Genomic DNA, 18,873 nt, shown 5'->3' with positions numbered 1-18,873 from the left:
GGCAGTCAGTTTTGATATTATAGCGGTCCGCCACAAATAAATCAATGTATGGGAAACACTGTAATCATGTTACAGACCTGATGTCAATTAACTCAATTAGCTAGATGTTCTCCCAGCTGAATCTTTTCAAAATTTCTTGCTTTTTCAGCCCTTTGCTGCCCCTGTGCCAAATCTTTTGAGACCTATAGCAGGCATCAAATTTGAAATGAGCTCATTTAGTGGATAAAAGTGTAAAATTTCTCAGTTTAAACATTTGTTATGTTCTCTATGTTCTATTGTGAATAAAATATTGGCTCATGTGATTTGAAAGTCTTTTAGTTTTCATTTTATTCATATTTTAAAAAAACGTCCCAACATTTCCGGAATTTGGGTTGTACTAGAAGTGCCCCCTGAGATTTTAAGTTAATATTTAAAAAAAAAAAAAATTAACACATTTGCATGCTCATGGTAAATGTTAACATGACATGCAAATTAACATAAGCATTATATAAAGCTATTGTTTATTTTTACTAGTTTATTTTACATTTTGATTATTAAATATTTTACATTTTATGATTAAATATTAGCTTTTCATGAGTTTCATTCAGAAATATCCAGTTTTTATCTAATTTCTTTCAGAAATATGTCACATTACGCAAGTAAAAAAAAACAAAACAAAAAAAAAAACAGTAAATGCAGTTTCATCTTGATTAAGATTCACTGGAGCAGGATGTCAAATAATAACTGCTGTTCCACCTCACTGCAGAAAGTCCAGGAAGTGGAAAGTCATTTTACATCAATAATTTGGTAGATTAATTCTAAGCATGAGATGATATAATTGCCCTTGTCTTCCACAAAGAGGAGGCGCAAACATGACTCTCAGTCATGTGATGTGGATGGAGAACTGTTTTTGTGTCCTAATTCCTTCCTCTTTGCATCTGTCTATGCATCCATATCTTTATAGCAGGAGAAAAATCCCTCGTTCCAAGCACAAGGCTGTGATGCTCTCTCACGCTCTCGTGCATGTGACTGAGGCTGGGAACAGCCTCACCGCTGGATCTCTCACCCACCCCCCAGCTCATCTCATCCCTGCTCCACTCCAGCAGGAGATCAACCCAGAGCCACTATACAGGTAATTACAGACCAGACTGGCACAGAAAACAGCCAGCTTTCCTGTACAAGGAAATGTCCTCAGTGTAAATAGATTATATCTGGATGACAAGATCACGGCATTTACGTAAAAATTCATCTGTAAGATTTGTGAAATCTAATGATTTTTAAAAAGAACAGTTTCTGCTAAAATTCCATTAATACTAATGCATCCTTCATGGTAAAGACAATCCCAGAATACATAGGGAAGGTAAATTATTATAAATAAACTTACGCCTTCACTGGAACAACTGATATAAAAGTCAGGTAATCTAAAAGTAGCATTTTACTCAATATTTGTGTGTGTGCTGCATATTCTTATGCTTAATAAAGTATTTCAGGAGTAGAAGCCACATGGTAATGTCAAACTCTTTACATATCTAGGGGGCCCTATGATTTCCTCAATGCAGAAAATGCGGACAGAATCGCAGAATCCAGTCATACAAATTAAATTTACTGTATAACATGGAATGTCATGGAATTTGCCAATATTTGGAATAATAAAATCAAAAGTAAGTATACTTGAATCAAACCACGATATGGAATTCACATAGTGTGAATATTAAGCTGCAAAAACACTTTAAATATGAATCCTGGTTTAGCCTCTGCCACCTCAATATATGAGTACATGCACGCAAAAACAATCTCTAGAACTGCTCTGAGAGTCACTTCATTGGGCATTTGACTTTTGAGGAAAAAAATATATCAAATACTAACAGAAATAAAGTCTTCACAGCCACCCATCAAATTAAAAGTTCAGTTTAACTAGAAACTGTGACAGAAATCCATTACTTAATGTAATGATAGTACTACTACGAATAAAATTATTATTTTAAGGAATATTTACAATAATCTATTTAGCAGAAAAATGTAACAACACAGTGTTTCATGGAAAATAAAATATATAAAATTATATTTTGGAAATCAATCAATTAGAGATGCTTTTGATTATTAAACTCTAATGAAACCATACAAGTGCAAAAGTAAATGGAAAACAGAATTTGGTAAAAAAGAAAACTGAATGAGAAAAAAAAAAAATTGTATTAATAAATTGCCATTTCATGATTTGAAGTAATTAGACATGTTTTTTATTAATACAATTTTATTTAACCATTAAACTGGAGTCAAGAAGAATTAAAATGGAAAAAACAGAACTTGAGAAAAAAATAAAAGATTTCATAGGGCCCTACAAATCATTTGCAAGTCAATGTACTTTAGAAATACAAGAGTTCAGAAGAACCAACAAATCTGTGATGAAAGTTATGGGAGTGTTTCAAATGTTATGAATGTGAGGCGACTTCAGATTTTCGTCACTCACATTTCATATATCCAGATGCTGCTGTGGTCTTAAAGTGTTTATGAGCGTGTTTCTACAGCTGGTCAGCGAACCCCAACATATGCTATTAGTGAGGTTTTATTTTTAAAAATCACAAACATTTGCTTCTCAGAAGCCCTAATGAAGGTGTGGTGAGACAAATATTACTAAATCAGATCACAGTACATCAGTAGAAAACTTGAGGGTATAATCACAGAGCCTACACTCTTCCACATTAATCTGATTTAAAATGTACATTAAATACCCAGCATATTTTCAAACATGCATTTTTTTTAAAATCAGGTGCTCATTTTTAATTCATTGTATACAGACAGCTGCCCTGATAAGAAGCAGACAGCAAGACACCTCACTATGTTTTGAGATACAGCCAGTGTTTAACAGTTACAGATGGTGAGTGATGAAGACAAATGTAATAAGACATCAGCCAGCTACTTGACAGCTGGTAAAAGATTGAGGTGTACCAGTGATGGTTTGCAACAGCTGTTCTACATCTAACCTTTTCTCTGTTGCAAGCATCACACAGTGTGAGGCAAGGATATTATAGTTTTGAATTTTTAAATTAGTTTTTATTTTAATATAGTTTTCAAATTTCCTATAATTTCAGTTTAGTTTTAGTTAGTTTCATTAATGGTTTTGTTAGTTTTAGTTTAGTTTTTATTTTGTGTACACATTTCTATTTAGTTTTTATATATTTCAGTTTCAGAGTTAATGGACACTTCCAGTATAGACCAAACCCAGGCATTTAATTTTAGCAAAGTTGAATGTTTGCAGTTTGCAGTTTACAGTTAATTCTTGTGCAAACATCTTAATAATGAAAATAAAATAAGTCTTTACAATTAAAAAAATAACAAAAATATGCAACTTATATGTATACAATTTATTTTATTCATATTCATGTTCATATTCATTCATATTAAAGATGTAATATTGTTTAATATGTCAATAGTTTACAAACAACAAGGTTTTCAGAGTTACTAGACAGCATCAGGCAGTTGAGTATTTATCAGGGTTGGAGCTAAATTGAAGAAACATGCCCTGCGTCCCCAATGCAAAAACTATCCACCCTATCTGCCCTAAATAGTATTAAAAATGACTAATATCGGATAGAATTTAGCATGGACAGTGTGCACATTGGGACGCAGGCATGTTCTTTGCAATCGTCATTGAAACTCTGTAAACTTTATTTTTGTCCATCTGTATTTTCAATGCATTAATTTGTTGGATTTTTTGCACGAGCCACCAGTGCACACTACTGTATGTCCCGTCTCCCTCTATGAACGTATACAATAAGAAGAAACAATCTAAAATGGTTTGAAATCTCATACTACTCAAAAATAAACGCGATATGGTGATTTAAATGAATGTTTGCACTTTGCTTTGACGAGCCGCTCCAGCGCGCACGCGCTTCAGATGAGCAACGCAATCAATCCCAGTTCTAAAGCCCCTTTTACACAACACTGCAAGCGGTGAAAACACAGCGCGGCTATGGCTTTCTCTCATTTTGGAAGCATTTTATACATTCAAGGCGGTGCTCGTGTCATGGACTCGAGGCTTACGTTTACCATAGTAATCGCAAAGCGTGATAAAATGACTCTTCACTAAAGTCAGCTGGTCCAAAACTTTTAATTCTGTGTCTAACTCACTCTCATGTTGTTCTCGCACGTCAAGCACGATTTTAAAAGTTCGTGCGCTGTAAGGTGTGCATTATTATTATTTCCCATTAGGCATCTTGTTTTTTAAATGCAAAAACGCATTCTCTGTGATTATAGGACGCAGCTCACGTGCATGAAGCGCCATCTATTTCCCCAAACCACCACAGGTCCGATTTTCTGGCACAGAATGAGAGCTTATTAAAATCACGAACACGATTATTTATTTTTGCTAATTATTATTTTATTTTCGTTAGTTTTTCAGTTACTGTTGTTAGTTTCGTTTAGTTTTAGTTTTTCATTTATTTACACATTTTTATTTTATTTCAGTTTACGAAAATGTTTTTTGACCAATAGTTTTAGTCTTAGTTTCAGTTTTCGTTTACGAAAATAATCTTGGTGTGAGGTGACCAAAAACGGAAGCTAAATGGGAAACAGCTGACAAGAAGGGCAGAAATGAGACAATACAGAAAAAGCAGAACTGTCAAGTACATAGAGAAGAAAACCTGAAGCCACATTCCTGAATGAAACTACTTAATCATTACAAAAAAAACAACAACTTAGATTAGAGCAGTCACGATCATGACATAACGGCAGATTAGCATAAATAAAACATAAATATTAATAAAATATTTACAACTACACTCCAGACAATCTATATAATAATAACAATAATAATAATAATATTATAGAACTATAGAGACCAAATAATAATATTTATTATTTTTATTATTGTTAGTATTATAATTAGTAGTAGTAGCAATAGTAGTAGTAGTATGAATATTAGAATGTCCTGAAAAACACACTTCCAGCTTTTACTTTCACTCATTTAAAAAGGTCTGACTTGTAATGGCTAACAATATTTTACATTATGCCAATATAAAAATAGAAACCTAAACGCTATGCGTTCACAATGCATGTTAAAGCCTTTTTACACATTCATGAGGCTTTGATGCTTTGCACATTTTTCACATTTCCAAGTACATCTGGAGAGTTCACATAACACACTAATCAGACTGGAAATATCAAATGATTATATCAAATCATGACTATTAGAAAGGTTGAGAGGGGCAGTTATGTAATAATGGCGACAGGCCTTCCTTACATAATTCCATATTCATTAGCAGCACTATACTTGGATGATATAAATCCTTAAAGTAAATCCACACATAAATCAAGTTTGCGAACCAAGGTCTCTAGAACTAAGATAAGACATAAAAACTTTAAAAGAGCAGCTAGAAATGTGCTATAAGCAAAAAGCTACGTGCAAAGACACCAGAAGAAACCTGAAATGTCTGGAAAGACTATCAATGAATATTTTATGACAATATCTTAAAATAAAATGAAAGTAGATCATCTTGAATAGAACATTTAATTAGAATCACTCCATTTCTTTATCTACCGAATTTAGTGACAGGTGTAGCTATAATCTGCATGGTGAGAAGTGACACTTTGAGTTGACGCCCATGCACCTGCAAGGGTCACTGGGATTAACACAGGAGTGTGGTGACCTCAGGCACACTCTCAGGATTACATCTGTAATCAGGTCAATCGTTTCTGTCCGCACTCAAAGCCCAATAGCAAGATGACCTTCCCAGTGGCAGAAGAACCATAGCAATCTATGAATTCCTATCACCTCTATCTCTCTCAATCAATCAATAAAAGCTCTTCTGTCTCTCAATTTCAGTGTGCAAAGCTTTTACAGACAACTCTTCCCCCTCCCACGTCTGCACTGGCGGTCCCCAAGGATCTGTTGTCAGGATGACTCCATCTTCATGCACAGCAGAGCTGAAACAGTCTAAAATAAGAGGTCAGAGTAGCATTAGCTACAGAGTGAGAGACCATTTTAAATACGAACAGCAATTCCATATGTAGTTAGAACTGTTGCTATGCTGTTGCTAAGTTCTTCTACTTGGTTGTTAGAGCATTGTGGTTACTTATCGGTCAAATGATCCCATCCGCCAGCCTCTATGATATTCTAGTGTCTAGATTTAGCTTGGGCCCCATTTCAGTGCTGGTCTATCTGATTTATTTGCTCCTTTTATCATCAGCCGGGGAAATCCCAAGCTTCAAAAAGCATCAGCACACCTCTCTTCAACAAGATGGTTGAGCTGCTCTGTCAAATGGTGTGAGATATTACTTGTCAAAATCTAATGCTGATGATAAGGATTGGGTTGTACGAACAAAATTGTATACGAGTAATTACAAGTATCATATAAAGTTAATTTTGGTGCAAATTCAATCCCAAAATGATTTATATTGTATGCTTTTGTACGGTCTACTTTTCAAAACTGTACAGACTTCTAAGGGAGATTCTTTTAACTCAAAACAGTTATATATATGACTAGAAGAGCCATACTTGAAACCATATGTAAGGTGCGGTCACATTTCAGTGAAATTTTGCCTGTAAAAAAAGATGTGACATGAAGCACAGCTTTCAAAGGAGTCACTTTCAAACCAAGGAGCTTACTTGTAGGTCAAAAGGGTGAATCGACTAACTTGAACCTGTTACAAATTCTGCATGGGGAGGTCTTTCACACTCACATACCAAATTGTGTGGATACCTACTGAAGTGACTTAATGGTGTTGATTTTACCAATAAAAATTCACTGAGCAGTGGTAAATGTAACTGCACCTTTATACAGACAATATATGCACACTGGACATGCATGGCACATTAAAGGGGTCATGAACTGCCTTTGTTTTTTTTAAATTTTGTACAGCTCTCTGAGGTCCACTTATAATGTTATCAAGATTTTTACATCATAATTTAGAGGTAATAAGCTATTTTCTGTCCTGTTTTTAATCCCCCTCCTCAGAATGCTCTGTTTGAATAGGTATGGCAGATTATAGACACAGAAGTAATTCCTCAAATTTCTTGTGTGTTCGACAGAAACAAGAACGACATGAGGGCAAGAAAACGACAAAAATTTTCATTTTTGGGTATCTTATCCCTTTTATGAATCTGTCTACAATTGGAGAGGTTTCAAATTCTCCCCACTCAATAATCCTCGCTGATATTTGTTCACGACACCATTGCTGAAGACGAAAAGAGAGATGAGTTTCCATTCCCTCAACAGTTTTCCTTCATAAAAGAAAAAGGTCACAATATCAATAGATTCAGTGCATTGTGGATGAGCCAAGAAGTGAAGACTCTGAAATCTCTCAGGGAGAGATCTGAGAGAGAAAGGGTTTTACAAGTTTAATCTCCATACGACCCAATGCTTAATATCTCTTCTCTTAAAAACAGAAATGAATGACAGTATTCAACTTCAAAACACCATATTTAAACTCCACTCAAACAAACACCCACATATTCCTCTAGAAACAGACATTTTGCAGCACATAAAGTAAAGGCCATTGCACACGGAGTCCGAAATTTTCGCACATTGAAAAATAATTACGACCTCACCTCACGTTTACACATTGCCTCCGAAACGTTCGACCATCATAATTCGGATCAGGTTCAATTTTCTGCGTTTTCCCATTCGTAGCAAACATTTTGATAGGAAAGGATGACGAATACAAAAAAACGGAAAAACAAATACGAACATTTTGGACTCAGTGTGCAATGACTTTAATAATGAGAAACGGCTACCTATACATTCAGTCTCTTCATATATCAATTACATACAAAATAATACATTAAAAAGTCACACTTTCATAATGTGAAGTTACATTTTCTGTTGCAATGCGAACTAAAGACCTGACTTTATCAATGAGGTACAGTGGGCAAGTGGAACCACTTAAATAGTACGAAGCCCAATGTAGATCTGTTAAAACGATTTGATTCAATTCAGAGGCAAAACAAGTTAAGACTTTAAAAAAAATACTGTGAAAACTACAAAGAGGAATACTAATATATTGTTTAAAATAAAACCAGGATGTGTACCAAGAAAGTAAATATGGTGAAAGTAAAAGTATGTATATTTATGCATACACATTCAGATTTAATTTATTTATATCCGCTTCAGTCTGAATGGAGAGAGCATCTTCAATAGGAAGAAGAGAAACAAACAGTCCAGACATTCATCTTAAACATGCAGTCTAAGCAGTTGACATCACCTTGGTTACAACGTCCCAGAGCAAACGAAACACTTCTGAGACCAAACATTAAGGTCATTCTGCTTTTCGTTGTGTGTATTTGTCACGAGCATCCCTGACGGCTCAGCACTGTAATAAGACAACATTCCCAGCATACCATCTGCAGTGGTGTCCTAATGAAGGGGGTGGGCTGAATGCCAACCTCACGCTCTGGTTTCAGTACGCAGTCTGCGCATGTGTGCCAGAGGGCTGTGTGACTGCAGTCTCTGAGCTCTACTTCCTGTGAAACTCCCTGTATGCTCCGACTTTCTCTCAGGTGACCTTGTACGCCCTGCGGTCCCATTTGTTTACCACGGGGTTTAGGCCAGCTATCGGTAAATAATGAGTATGTAAATGAAGAAAATGTGTTTGGTATGACAAAAGCGTCTCTTACAGCCTAACCATTCAGGATGAGATAACGCCACTATTAAAAAGATGCGTGTGTTTTGGTTTCTAACTGTCCCAAAATCCAACTAACACGCCAGACTATTAAATCTTTCAGCAAAACATGATTTTAAAAGGAATGTGCAATGCATCATCTTTCATGAGGCTATGTTTACACTACTGTGTTTTCGTTTTAAAACGCTTAACTTTTGCTACGGTTACACCTTTTGTTTACACTACTCTGACGTTTTCGACCCTAAAAAGAGACTTCTGAAAATGCTGCAGACCCCGTTTTAGTTTAAACTCGTGTTTTAGTGTGAATTCGTGTTTTAGTGTAAACGGAACAAAACAGAGACTTTTGAAAGATACCTATACCTATACCCATAGATATGTATAGGTAGATGCCCCATTCGACCGCTCCAAGCTAGAGCTGCACGATTCTGGATAAATGGAGAATCACGATTTTTTTGTCTCGAATTGAGATCACGATTCTCCCACGATTCTGAACTAAACAAAACAGTGTGTGACAATATTATTGCTGCAGTCTATTTAAAAGCCTTTAATTAATTTGAATGAATAACTAAACATGTTAATATATATATCTTCAACATATATTTAAATACATCAATTTGTAATATTAAAATTTTGAAAAAATGGTTTGAATGAATGATTGACTCACTTGTTTTATTTATTAATGGATTAATCAGCGTTTTTGAACAAATCTCTTGAATGATTCAATGACAAATATATTTGAACAGTCACTAGGTGGCAAAACAATGCAATCGACATTATTTGAAGTGCCAGTTACTTTCAAAAAGGGATTTACTCTATTTACTACATTTACATGAGCACGAATAATGTAAGGACTTAATCGCATTATGATGTTTACATGTCGAGAGCAAAGCTCTTCACTCCCGTTTACATGCAATTTCCATTATACTTATTAGCCTAATAGTTGTTGTTTTTTTACTGCCTCGGGTACGTTACCCCACTGCACAGCACAAATGATGGACTCAGAAAGAGCAGGTGTGTTACTGGCCGCTGTTTTAATTTAAGTCTAATGCAAAACACTTTTATATGGTTGTATTCTATGCTTTGGCGCCATAGAAATGCGACAGCAATTCGTTTGCTTATGCTGCCGTCGCGTTCTGCTCGCCATTTCTGGATGAGGGTAAGGAACAGAGACTGGTGGCAGCGAGTTGTGTTTTCCCGAGAAATGCGATGCTTTCTTCCCCGCCATCGTTTCTAATCTGCGTATTATTACAGGTGTCGCGTCATTCATGTCACGAGCGCATGCGCACTTTGGTCAGAGCGGCAATACTCCGATTAAGGTGTTTACATGCCTGTATATTTCGATTAAAATCATCGTATGTTAATACGATTATGCTTGCTGCGATTATGAGCTTAATCGCATTATTTAAATCGAAGTATTGCGTTTACATGATGAGATGAAGTTTAAATCGCAATATTGCCAAAATCTCATCGCATTAAGAGGGTGCATGTAAACGCTGTTTATATCTGAACTGCAAACTTTCATCCCAGTATTTCTATGATGATATGAATGACTATATAAGACAGAAATAATACTGTGCAGTTGAAAAGACTGTTTGTGAAGCTGTTTATTACCCAAACATGTTAAATGTCGTCTGCTCTGTGTCAGTGGCAGCGCGAACGCAGATTTGAACGTTGTATGATTTTTTTCCAAAGGTTTAATAGACACGGGCAAATCGTTGTCATTTAAAATTGAGATCGTGTGGGTGTTTGAATCAAGATCGCGATCTTTTAACGATTAATCGTGCAGCTCTACTCCAAGCACATAAACTAGTCCGCAATCTAAATAACAGGGAATCTACCTATACATACCTATGGTTGTACCTGCATGAATGGTCATGTGACATGCATTTTCAGTTGTGTAGTGTGGACGGAGATTGTTTCTGAAACGCATTGAAAATGCCAGTGTAGACAAGGATCACTTTCGTTTTAAAATGTCATTTTAAAATGAAAACGCACTAGTGTAAAAAGACCTGAGATTTGTAGCTTCAGAATGTTACAACTGGCTAAAATATTGATTTTCCAATTAATCACAATCTTTGTTTAATTATGATTTTAATTCATTCTTCAAAACCCGAATCGATCTTTTACTCCATGTTGGTGGTGTTTACTGTATAGCAGCAACCAAATAACTCTTATGAGCCAGTTCATTTATATGAATAAAAATAAACATACCAAGCAAATAGTGTGGTCTGATTCACAAATAAATGACTCTTTAAAAACAGTTCTTTGTAATAAATCAAAAAAATTTGAAACATTTAAACATTTGATTATTTGAGCCAGCCCAGTTAACGAATCATTCAAAAAGGCTCATAAACTCTGTTAAATAGATAGCAATTGAACTGCACAGCTGCAGTTCAACGGTACATTTTACACTGTACACTACTGTTTAAAAGTCTTGCATAAGTAAGATTTTTTTGAAAGAAAGTAATACTTTTATTCAGCAAGGACATATAAAATTGATCAAAAGTGACAGTAAAAATGTTAACATTTTACAAAATATATTTATTTTCAATAAATGCTGTTCTTTAAAACTTTAGAAAAATATTAAGCAGCACAACTGTTTGCAACCCTGATAATAATAATAAATGTTTCTGTTCAGTAATGGCTGCTCAAAAATTCAGATTCGCCATCACAAGAAAATACTACATTTTAAAATATATTGGTTATCTCAATTTGTAATAATATTTCGCAGTATTACTGTTTTTACTGCATTTTTGATCAAATAAACTAGGGGTGGCTCGATACTACTTTTTCAGAACCGATCCGATACCAAACATTCTGAGTATCTGCCGATACTGATATTGATCCGATACCTGGGCAGTTTTTTTTTTTAAATCAGTGTTGAATTTTTATACCTCGATGTGTGTTGACCTGATCATGACTTTTTTGTGTTACACACAATCTACTAAATATAGACAACTTTATTGTAAAGAAAAACAGCAAATGAATGCATATATAATTATAATCTATGACAAAAATACTATTATAAACTAGGTTAGTGGATAATTCAGTAGCAAAAGTTACTCTAGAAAAATCATGAGTGCACAGTTTTATAAAATCTAAAATTAGTGGGAAAAAAACATTTAGTGGGGAACAAATAAAAGTGAATAAGTGTAGGACTAAATCTAAAATGATAATGTAAAATGATATACATTGCTCTTTGTATTGTTGTAAAATACATTCATGAAAAACAAGTAATATATTTACATATAAATATATACTGTATATACTGTAAAATTAAAAGACATTTATTTTAAATGTATAGCACAGTAATGAGGCAGAAACATATGATAGATTTTGTGCAAAAGTATTATATAAATACAGAGCGGTGCATTTTGTGCGCAGAATGATACGCTTGAAGCAGCACGGAGTCACAGCGCACAGCACTCCGCATAGAAAGGTTCAAAGCACAAAGTGAAGATATACTGATGCATAGTGTATTAAATCTGTGCGATTGTTTATTGAGCCTTTTCTTTTAACAGTTTTAAATTTCAGTTACTGTGCTCATTAAGAACATAGTGCTATCTAGTCCAGTGTTGTGATCTAACAGACACCAACACGATTTTGATAACAGCACGAAGATAAAGTCCTTTTATGCAAAACCTTTTAACTTTATTTACAGATCAAGTGTAATATTAGGAACATTTAATAATCTTGCAGAGTTTCATCGTCTTGACTCTAGTAACCGCAGCGGAGAGAAGAGTTTACATGAACTTGACTTAAATATTCATCTGTACCTCACATTAAACATCACGTATTGGCTTCAGAACACTTGAAATATAGTGCATGAAAACTTTATGTTTTTTTTATCATGTGTTTGTGGCTTTTGTGGGGCTTAACAATAACACAGAATAGTAAACACACAATATCGGATTTGGATCGTTCTCATCTGACCGATACCCTGATCTGGCAGAAAATGCTAGTATTGAACAGCAGAGTATGTAGAAGTAGGGCTGGGCGATATAGCACCAATATCGCGTTCATTATTGCAGATGAATTGCCTTCGATAATGAACGCGATATTGCGTAGCTTGTCAGTGAACTATGCCTCTGTGTATTAAATGGCACCCTATTTGAAAACAGGTGATGGAGATTTACCGCTAATCACGGAAACGGCTTTACTGACGAGATGTGCATGAATATCGTGTTCGATATATCGCCCAGCCCTATGTAGAAGTATCAAATCAAAATCAGAACAGAATTAAAAGCTTGTGAAATGAATCGAATCAGGAAAAGTGCATTGATACCCAGCTCCAATTAAAACCAAAACAGGTTTAAAGTTATATTAAAAACCAAACGTAAGCTCCAACTCTTACATTTAAACATCTAAAAAAAATTTATTTACATCTTTCCTTAGTTTTAAAACCCCTAGACATGAAGTTTATCATTAATATGCTGTCATTCCAACTTAAGGATACATAGGTCCAGATTCTTTCCAAATGCTTCTTAAGAATTAGCACACCACCATTTCTGTGCTCAACCATCTAATGTTACCTTGTTCAGAAAAGCGCGATGAATCACGTCTCAGTGAGCACAATGACTCGCCGCTTGCAAATGGACATTAACAACCCATATGCTGTCCAAAAAACATCTGATACACTACACCGAGTTAAGCCTACACTCAGGGAACCAATTCGTTTATTCGTTTATTTCCAACAAATGTGTCAAATGGTATCATCATAATGATATGTAGCCTAAAACTCTTGGGACAGAATTTCAGTTTTATTCAAAAGTTTCATGATCACACGTTCTTCTTCATTAGGCTGCAATAATGATAACACCCAAAATATGGGCAATAACATCAACTCATTTCCTTTCACTGGCTCTCTCTTTCTCTACCACTAAACTAATGCAGAACTGATGAACAAGAGACCTAAGCTGAAGACACACAGTATCTTCATACTCTGCCGCTCAACACACTAAAGACCTTCAGGCAGAAATTCTCTCTCATGTTTCTAAAAGAAGGGGATTTCACACAGAGAGGCTCTTCTTTCCTTCTAGTTTCAAACAGAATATCAGTTCCACTTCTATTCTTCCTTTCGGTCACTCATGGTGCAGACATCCAATAAATCTACAACACTATTTCACTCTGAGCATCTCATATCCTAAAGCCAAAAGCATAAACTAGAGCCACCTTGTCTGGAGATACATGACCAAATATGAGAAGCTTACAAATCAAACAAAGTATGAGAGCCATAGAGACAAGTATATACTTACTGGTGGAGTTCCCTTGCATCTGTATTATGCATTTTGAATCTTTGCTGGTCTCTCTTGAGTTGAAGGGCCGCACTCTGACAGCCACTTTCACGGAGGCGCCAGACATGGTTGAAGCTGTTGTGAATCAATCCCACAGAATGTTCTCCTACAAAAAGAAACAGAATGTTTTTCAGTGCCACAGCTATTAGGCTAAAGGTACCAGAACACGTTTGACTGAAGTTATCCAGAAATATCTCATAAGATTCCAGTAAACAAGAGTAAACAAGACCTCCAAAGAGATCTGAATGCACCATAACATCATTTATGCAATGATGCTAGAGGTTATGTGGCATTTGAGAAGATTTTCTTAAATTACAGCATGCCAAAAATAAACAAAAGAAAAAGATGATACAGGGTTCCCACAGCTTTCAACCAATGATGTTTCATGACTTTTCAATTTGCTTATAATTACTGGATATTACATTTTAATAATTATCTTCAATTGTTACAATTTATAGCTGATAAAAGTATATTAGCCATTGAGACTTCAATGACCTTAACCCTTTAAAGCCTACAACATCATAATTGATACATGAATGTCTGAGGACTCTAAATTATCAACAACACAATCAAAACTTTGCTAAAAAAAAAACAGTTGTACGAAATTGTTTGATTGATAGTTCATAATTTAGCAAGTACAATAATAATAAAACTACAAAAATGCCCACCTTCGGGTTGTCTTATGCATGTCTTTCTCATGCAAAATCTTTTTATAAAGTAAACTTAGGCATGACTTTTAACTATAATAATATTTCAAGATGAATAGGATTTTGAGGAATGTTTGTGTGTACATATCTCAATTATCATTGCATTGTGTTTTGCCCCCACAATAAAAACTACAGAGGTTTAGGCTAAACATAAAACTAAACATTAAAATATTATCTTATTATTATTATTTGGAAATATAGTGTGACAACTGATATTTATATGCATTTTTATGTAAGTGGTCTGTTATACTGTCATAAAATTCTAATTTATTTACATTACAAGCTAACAGAATTTCATCTTACATTTAGGCCATATACCATCAGCAACAAACTGCATATTTTGCTAAGTTTTGGCCTCCTTGAGTATGAGCTCCATATTTTCACTATATCATACTATATGGGCCATAAAAGGCTGATGGATCAAATATGTTACAGAACAGAAAACACACATGCTAATTTTTTAGATCTTTTATATTTTGTCTAAAGGTTCAATAACCAAGCTTTAAAAATTCCAAATGTTTTCCATTACTGTAGGAATGCAGATTATTAAATAAAACAATAAGTTTTCCTTCAACATCAGCACAGGTAATATATTTGGGCAGGTGACTTGACATTTCAAGCAATTTCATCAAAATGTTTTTTAGCAAAATGATGTAGCCTACAATATGTAATATTATACAATAAAACAATATTTCCAACAAAGGGCCATTTAAAGTGTATAGTATAGCAGTAGTATAACAGAATGTTTAACAAAAAGTTAAAATTTATTCAAATGTCGAGAGAGAAAAAAGGAAAGAAATGCTGTCAAAGGACCAAGATATATTGTATGTACATTTTAAGCAAAAATATTAATATTTAATATAAAAATGTCCAGGAACTTCTCTGTTATGTGTCAACAACCCATTACCATATCAAATGTCCGGTGGTCAAAAGCAATACCATAATATTCAGGTAAATATGCAGCACACAGATTACAGATCATAAGGAATATTAGATGGTTCCTTCACGGACTCATAAACATGGCTGCCGTTCGCCTGCAGCAGCAGGGCTGGGCCTATTCACACGCTCACTACACTAGTAAACACATCTGACTAAATGACACCCGACCGTTATGAGACATCTCAACGCATGCACCGACACACAACGCCTTTCTGTTCCTGTAAATATGCATGTATCACTTATGGACGTGACATATGTTATTAAGTATTGGTTTTATCGACCGGCTGTGGATTACAACGAATCTGATAATGCAGCAATTATTTTGAAGTTCAACTCTCTTGAGTGTGACAGAGACAGAACAATGAACAGTCCGCTATTCAATCACATGACACCAAAAAAGATGATGTTTTAATCCTTGCCCTTCATTCATTGAATTAAAGGCATACGCCCATGAAATTCAATCAGCCGGAGAAAACCTAAGTATGTCTACTTCAGGGAGGAAAAAGAACAAACAATTACGCTTCCATCTATTTTCATAGAAGCTAATGATACTAAAATAACATAACATAAAACGTTTATCTGTTTCCTGTTTAATAACGGAGATTAGATATTGACAACATATCCGGCGTTGCCATAGCTGCACTTATAACGATCCGCTACAGAGATAAAACTAATCAAAACGTTTAATTAATCTAAACAGCACTAACTTAAATGTTAAATTGTAATCTTCTGATGCCGCCTCCTTTATTCGTCTCACGTAACGATGTCCGATTTGAGAACAAATCGTTCTTTTGAATCGGATCTCTGTTGGGAACCGATTCTCCAAACGACTCTGTCACGAATACAATCGGTCCGAGAGGCTCTGGAGTCAAAAGTCACACTCTTGATTGAATCAACCGAGAATCGTTTTTTTCTCCTGATCCGTAATCAGCAGAAAACGCAAAGTGAGATGACAGAACGAAAATTTGGGAGTAAATTTCTGAGCCGGTGTTGTTCAAAAGAACCGATTCGTGTAAATGTCCGAACTTCCCATCACTAATTCGGACGTCTTCCTATGAACTCGGTGACTTTCTTTGCATAACCCTCATGTGGTTTTGTCATTTTGAACATTTATGTTAAATTATCAATAAAAAATAATAATATTAAGTGTATAACACCACAATTAAGTTTCGCTGAAGCGGTCAGCTGTAAAAACAAGCAAAACATTTCGGTAAACATCCATTCGCATTCCCAAACGCGACTCGGGCGATGTGTGCTCAAACGCAAATGTACAAGTATTACAATCATATTTCAGAAAAGACGGCACTTACCGCTATATATCCACACGTAGAGACGACTAAAACAGCATAGAAATCCTGCACGATGCCAATTCTCCAATGACGTCTATAACCAGCAGCAAAAATCAAAAAAGACTGACGGTTAAGTTTTTAATAGTTCCTTTTTTGTTATATACACCCATTATAGCTGCGTTTCATTCTCCAGCGCCGCGCAAGATGCTTGCGTTTCTGGTATATTTTGTTAGGCTGCTGCTGGTGTCGTTGGACCGTTCCTCTCGCAGGCTTAAGATATGGATGAATGCCTTGATTTACTGAAATGATTACGTCAACTGCCCTGTCAACAGCGTGAATGACGGGCCGTCTGGCCAATAAGAACGAAGTATTGTGTGAGCAATGCGTCGTGTAGCCTATAAGAATGCTCGAAAAACTAAGGTGGGCTAGGCAGCTGTGACGCAATACTGCAGGGTCGCTTACGATCCGCTGTGGCGTGGCATCGGACTACAAAAAAGTGAAGGGCGCCGCCTAGCAGAAACATGGATAAAACAGGGCTAGCCTATCATTTAAACCCTACCTTAAAAATGGAACCGTTTAGAATTTGCTGCCATATAATTCATGTGATTGTCTCGGTGTTCATTCTAAATATAATTACACTATTAATGTTCTAAAATGAGATCCTCTCAAAATACACAAAACAATATAAAAAGGTAATTACCGAGGGCAATAAAAATAGAAGCTGCTTCAAAATACACCACATTTAAAATGCCTTCTATGATACATGGTGCGTAACTATATATTGTTTTATTTTATAATGTGGCTAGATTAAATTGTGCTCAGGACTATTATAGTTAACTACTACTAAAACCATATTTTTACTTGAAATAAACTTTAGCAAATAAAAAAACAACTTAAACTTTCGGATAGATTTAAGTAACAATTTTTTTTTTCAGCATTTCTAATTTTCATTTAACTTGATGTAAATTAAAAAAAATAGAAACATAAACATTTAAAAATAAAATAATGACAAAAATAAAATTACTAAAACTTTAATATAGAGAGAGAGAGAGGGGGGGTAAAATAAGTATTGAACACGTCACTGTTTTTCTCAGTTCATATATTTCTAAAGGTGGTTGACATGAAATTTTCACCAGATGTCAGTAACACATAAACACATACATACATACATAGAAAACAAAAGAAAGAAATTCAGAAATTAAGTTGTGTGTAATAAAATGGATGACACTGTACTGAACACATGAAAAAAGGGAGGTGCAAAAAGGCATAGAAAGCCAATCAGTAATCAATCCTGCCCCTTGTCAGTGGAAATTAATATAAACTGGTTCAGTCCCAACACCAGGATGATGAAGATGAAACAAGTGTGGACATTTCAGCAAGACAATAATCCCAAACACACAGCCAATGAAACTCTCAATTGGTTTCAGAGAAAGAAAATAAAGCTGCTAGAATGGCCCAGGCAGCCAATCACCTGACTTGAATCCAATAGAAAATCTATGGAAAGAGCTAAAGATCAGAGTTCATAGAAGAGGCCCATGGAACCTTCAATATTTGAAGACTGTTCGTGTTTGTGAAGAAGAATGGGCCAAAATCACACCCGAGTAATGCATGCAACTAGTTTTTCCAAACAGGAAGCATCTTGAAGCTGTCATTACCAAAAAAAGCTTTTGTACAAAGTGTTAAATAAATTTCAGTAAGTGTGTTCAATACTTTTTCCCGGTGTCATTCCATTTTATTACACATAACTTAATTTCTGAACTTATTTTTGTTTTCATTGTATGTATGGATTACTTGGGTTGTTACCGACATCTGGTGAAAATTTCATGTCAACAGCACCTTTAGAAATATATCAACTGAGAAAAAAAGTGACGTGTTCCATACTTATTTTACCCTCTGTATGTATATATATATATATATATATATATATATATATATATATATATATATATATATAGATAGATAGATATAGAGAGAGAGAGAATACATATTGTAGAATTATAACATTCTAACATTTTGCAAAACATGTGGATGATGAATTTAACAAAAGTC

At 34.9% G+C, this 18,873-nt stretch overlaps 1 protein-coding gene across 8 annotated transcripts in view; it reads right to left on the bottom strand.

Annotated features, from left to right (window-relative positions):
* kif1b (kinesin family member 1B) overlaps positions 1-17,129 on the bottom strand; it is a 74,119-nt gene extending 56,990 nt beyond the window's left edge. For 6 of the 8 annotated variants that reach the window (XM_058762254.1, XM_058762258.1, XM_058762256.1 and 3 more), the window contains exons 1-2: positions 16,846-17,119; positions 13,851-13,995 (exon numbers count right to left, since the gene is read on the bottom strand). In XM_058762254.1, coding sequence (XP_058618237.1) covers positions 13,851-13,956 — 106 coding nt within the window. In that variant the 5' untranslated portion in view covers positions 13,957-13,995; positions 16,846-17,119. Of the gene's footprint in view, positions 1-13,850; positions 13,996-16,845 lie in introns of all 8 variants that reach the window. The other 2 variants (XM_058762261.1, XM_058762260.1) reach the window with 2 other exon arrangements.
* Positions 17,130-18,873: the final 1,744 nt, after the last annotated feature.

The sequence above is a fragment of the Onychostoma macrolepis genome, chromosome 23 (genome assembly GCF_012432095.1).
Source record: "Onychostoma macrolepis isolate SWU-2019 chromosome 23, ASM1243209v1, whole genome shotgun sequence".
In the NCBI taxonomy this organism is placed as follows: domain Eukaryota; kingdom Metazoa; phylum Chordata; class Actinopteri; order Cypriniformes; family Cyprinidae; genus Onychostoma; species Onychostoma macrolepis.
The sequence above is the reverse complement of the archived record's forward strand: the minus strand, read 5'-3'. Positions and strand labels throughout refer to the sequence as shown.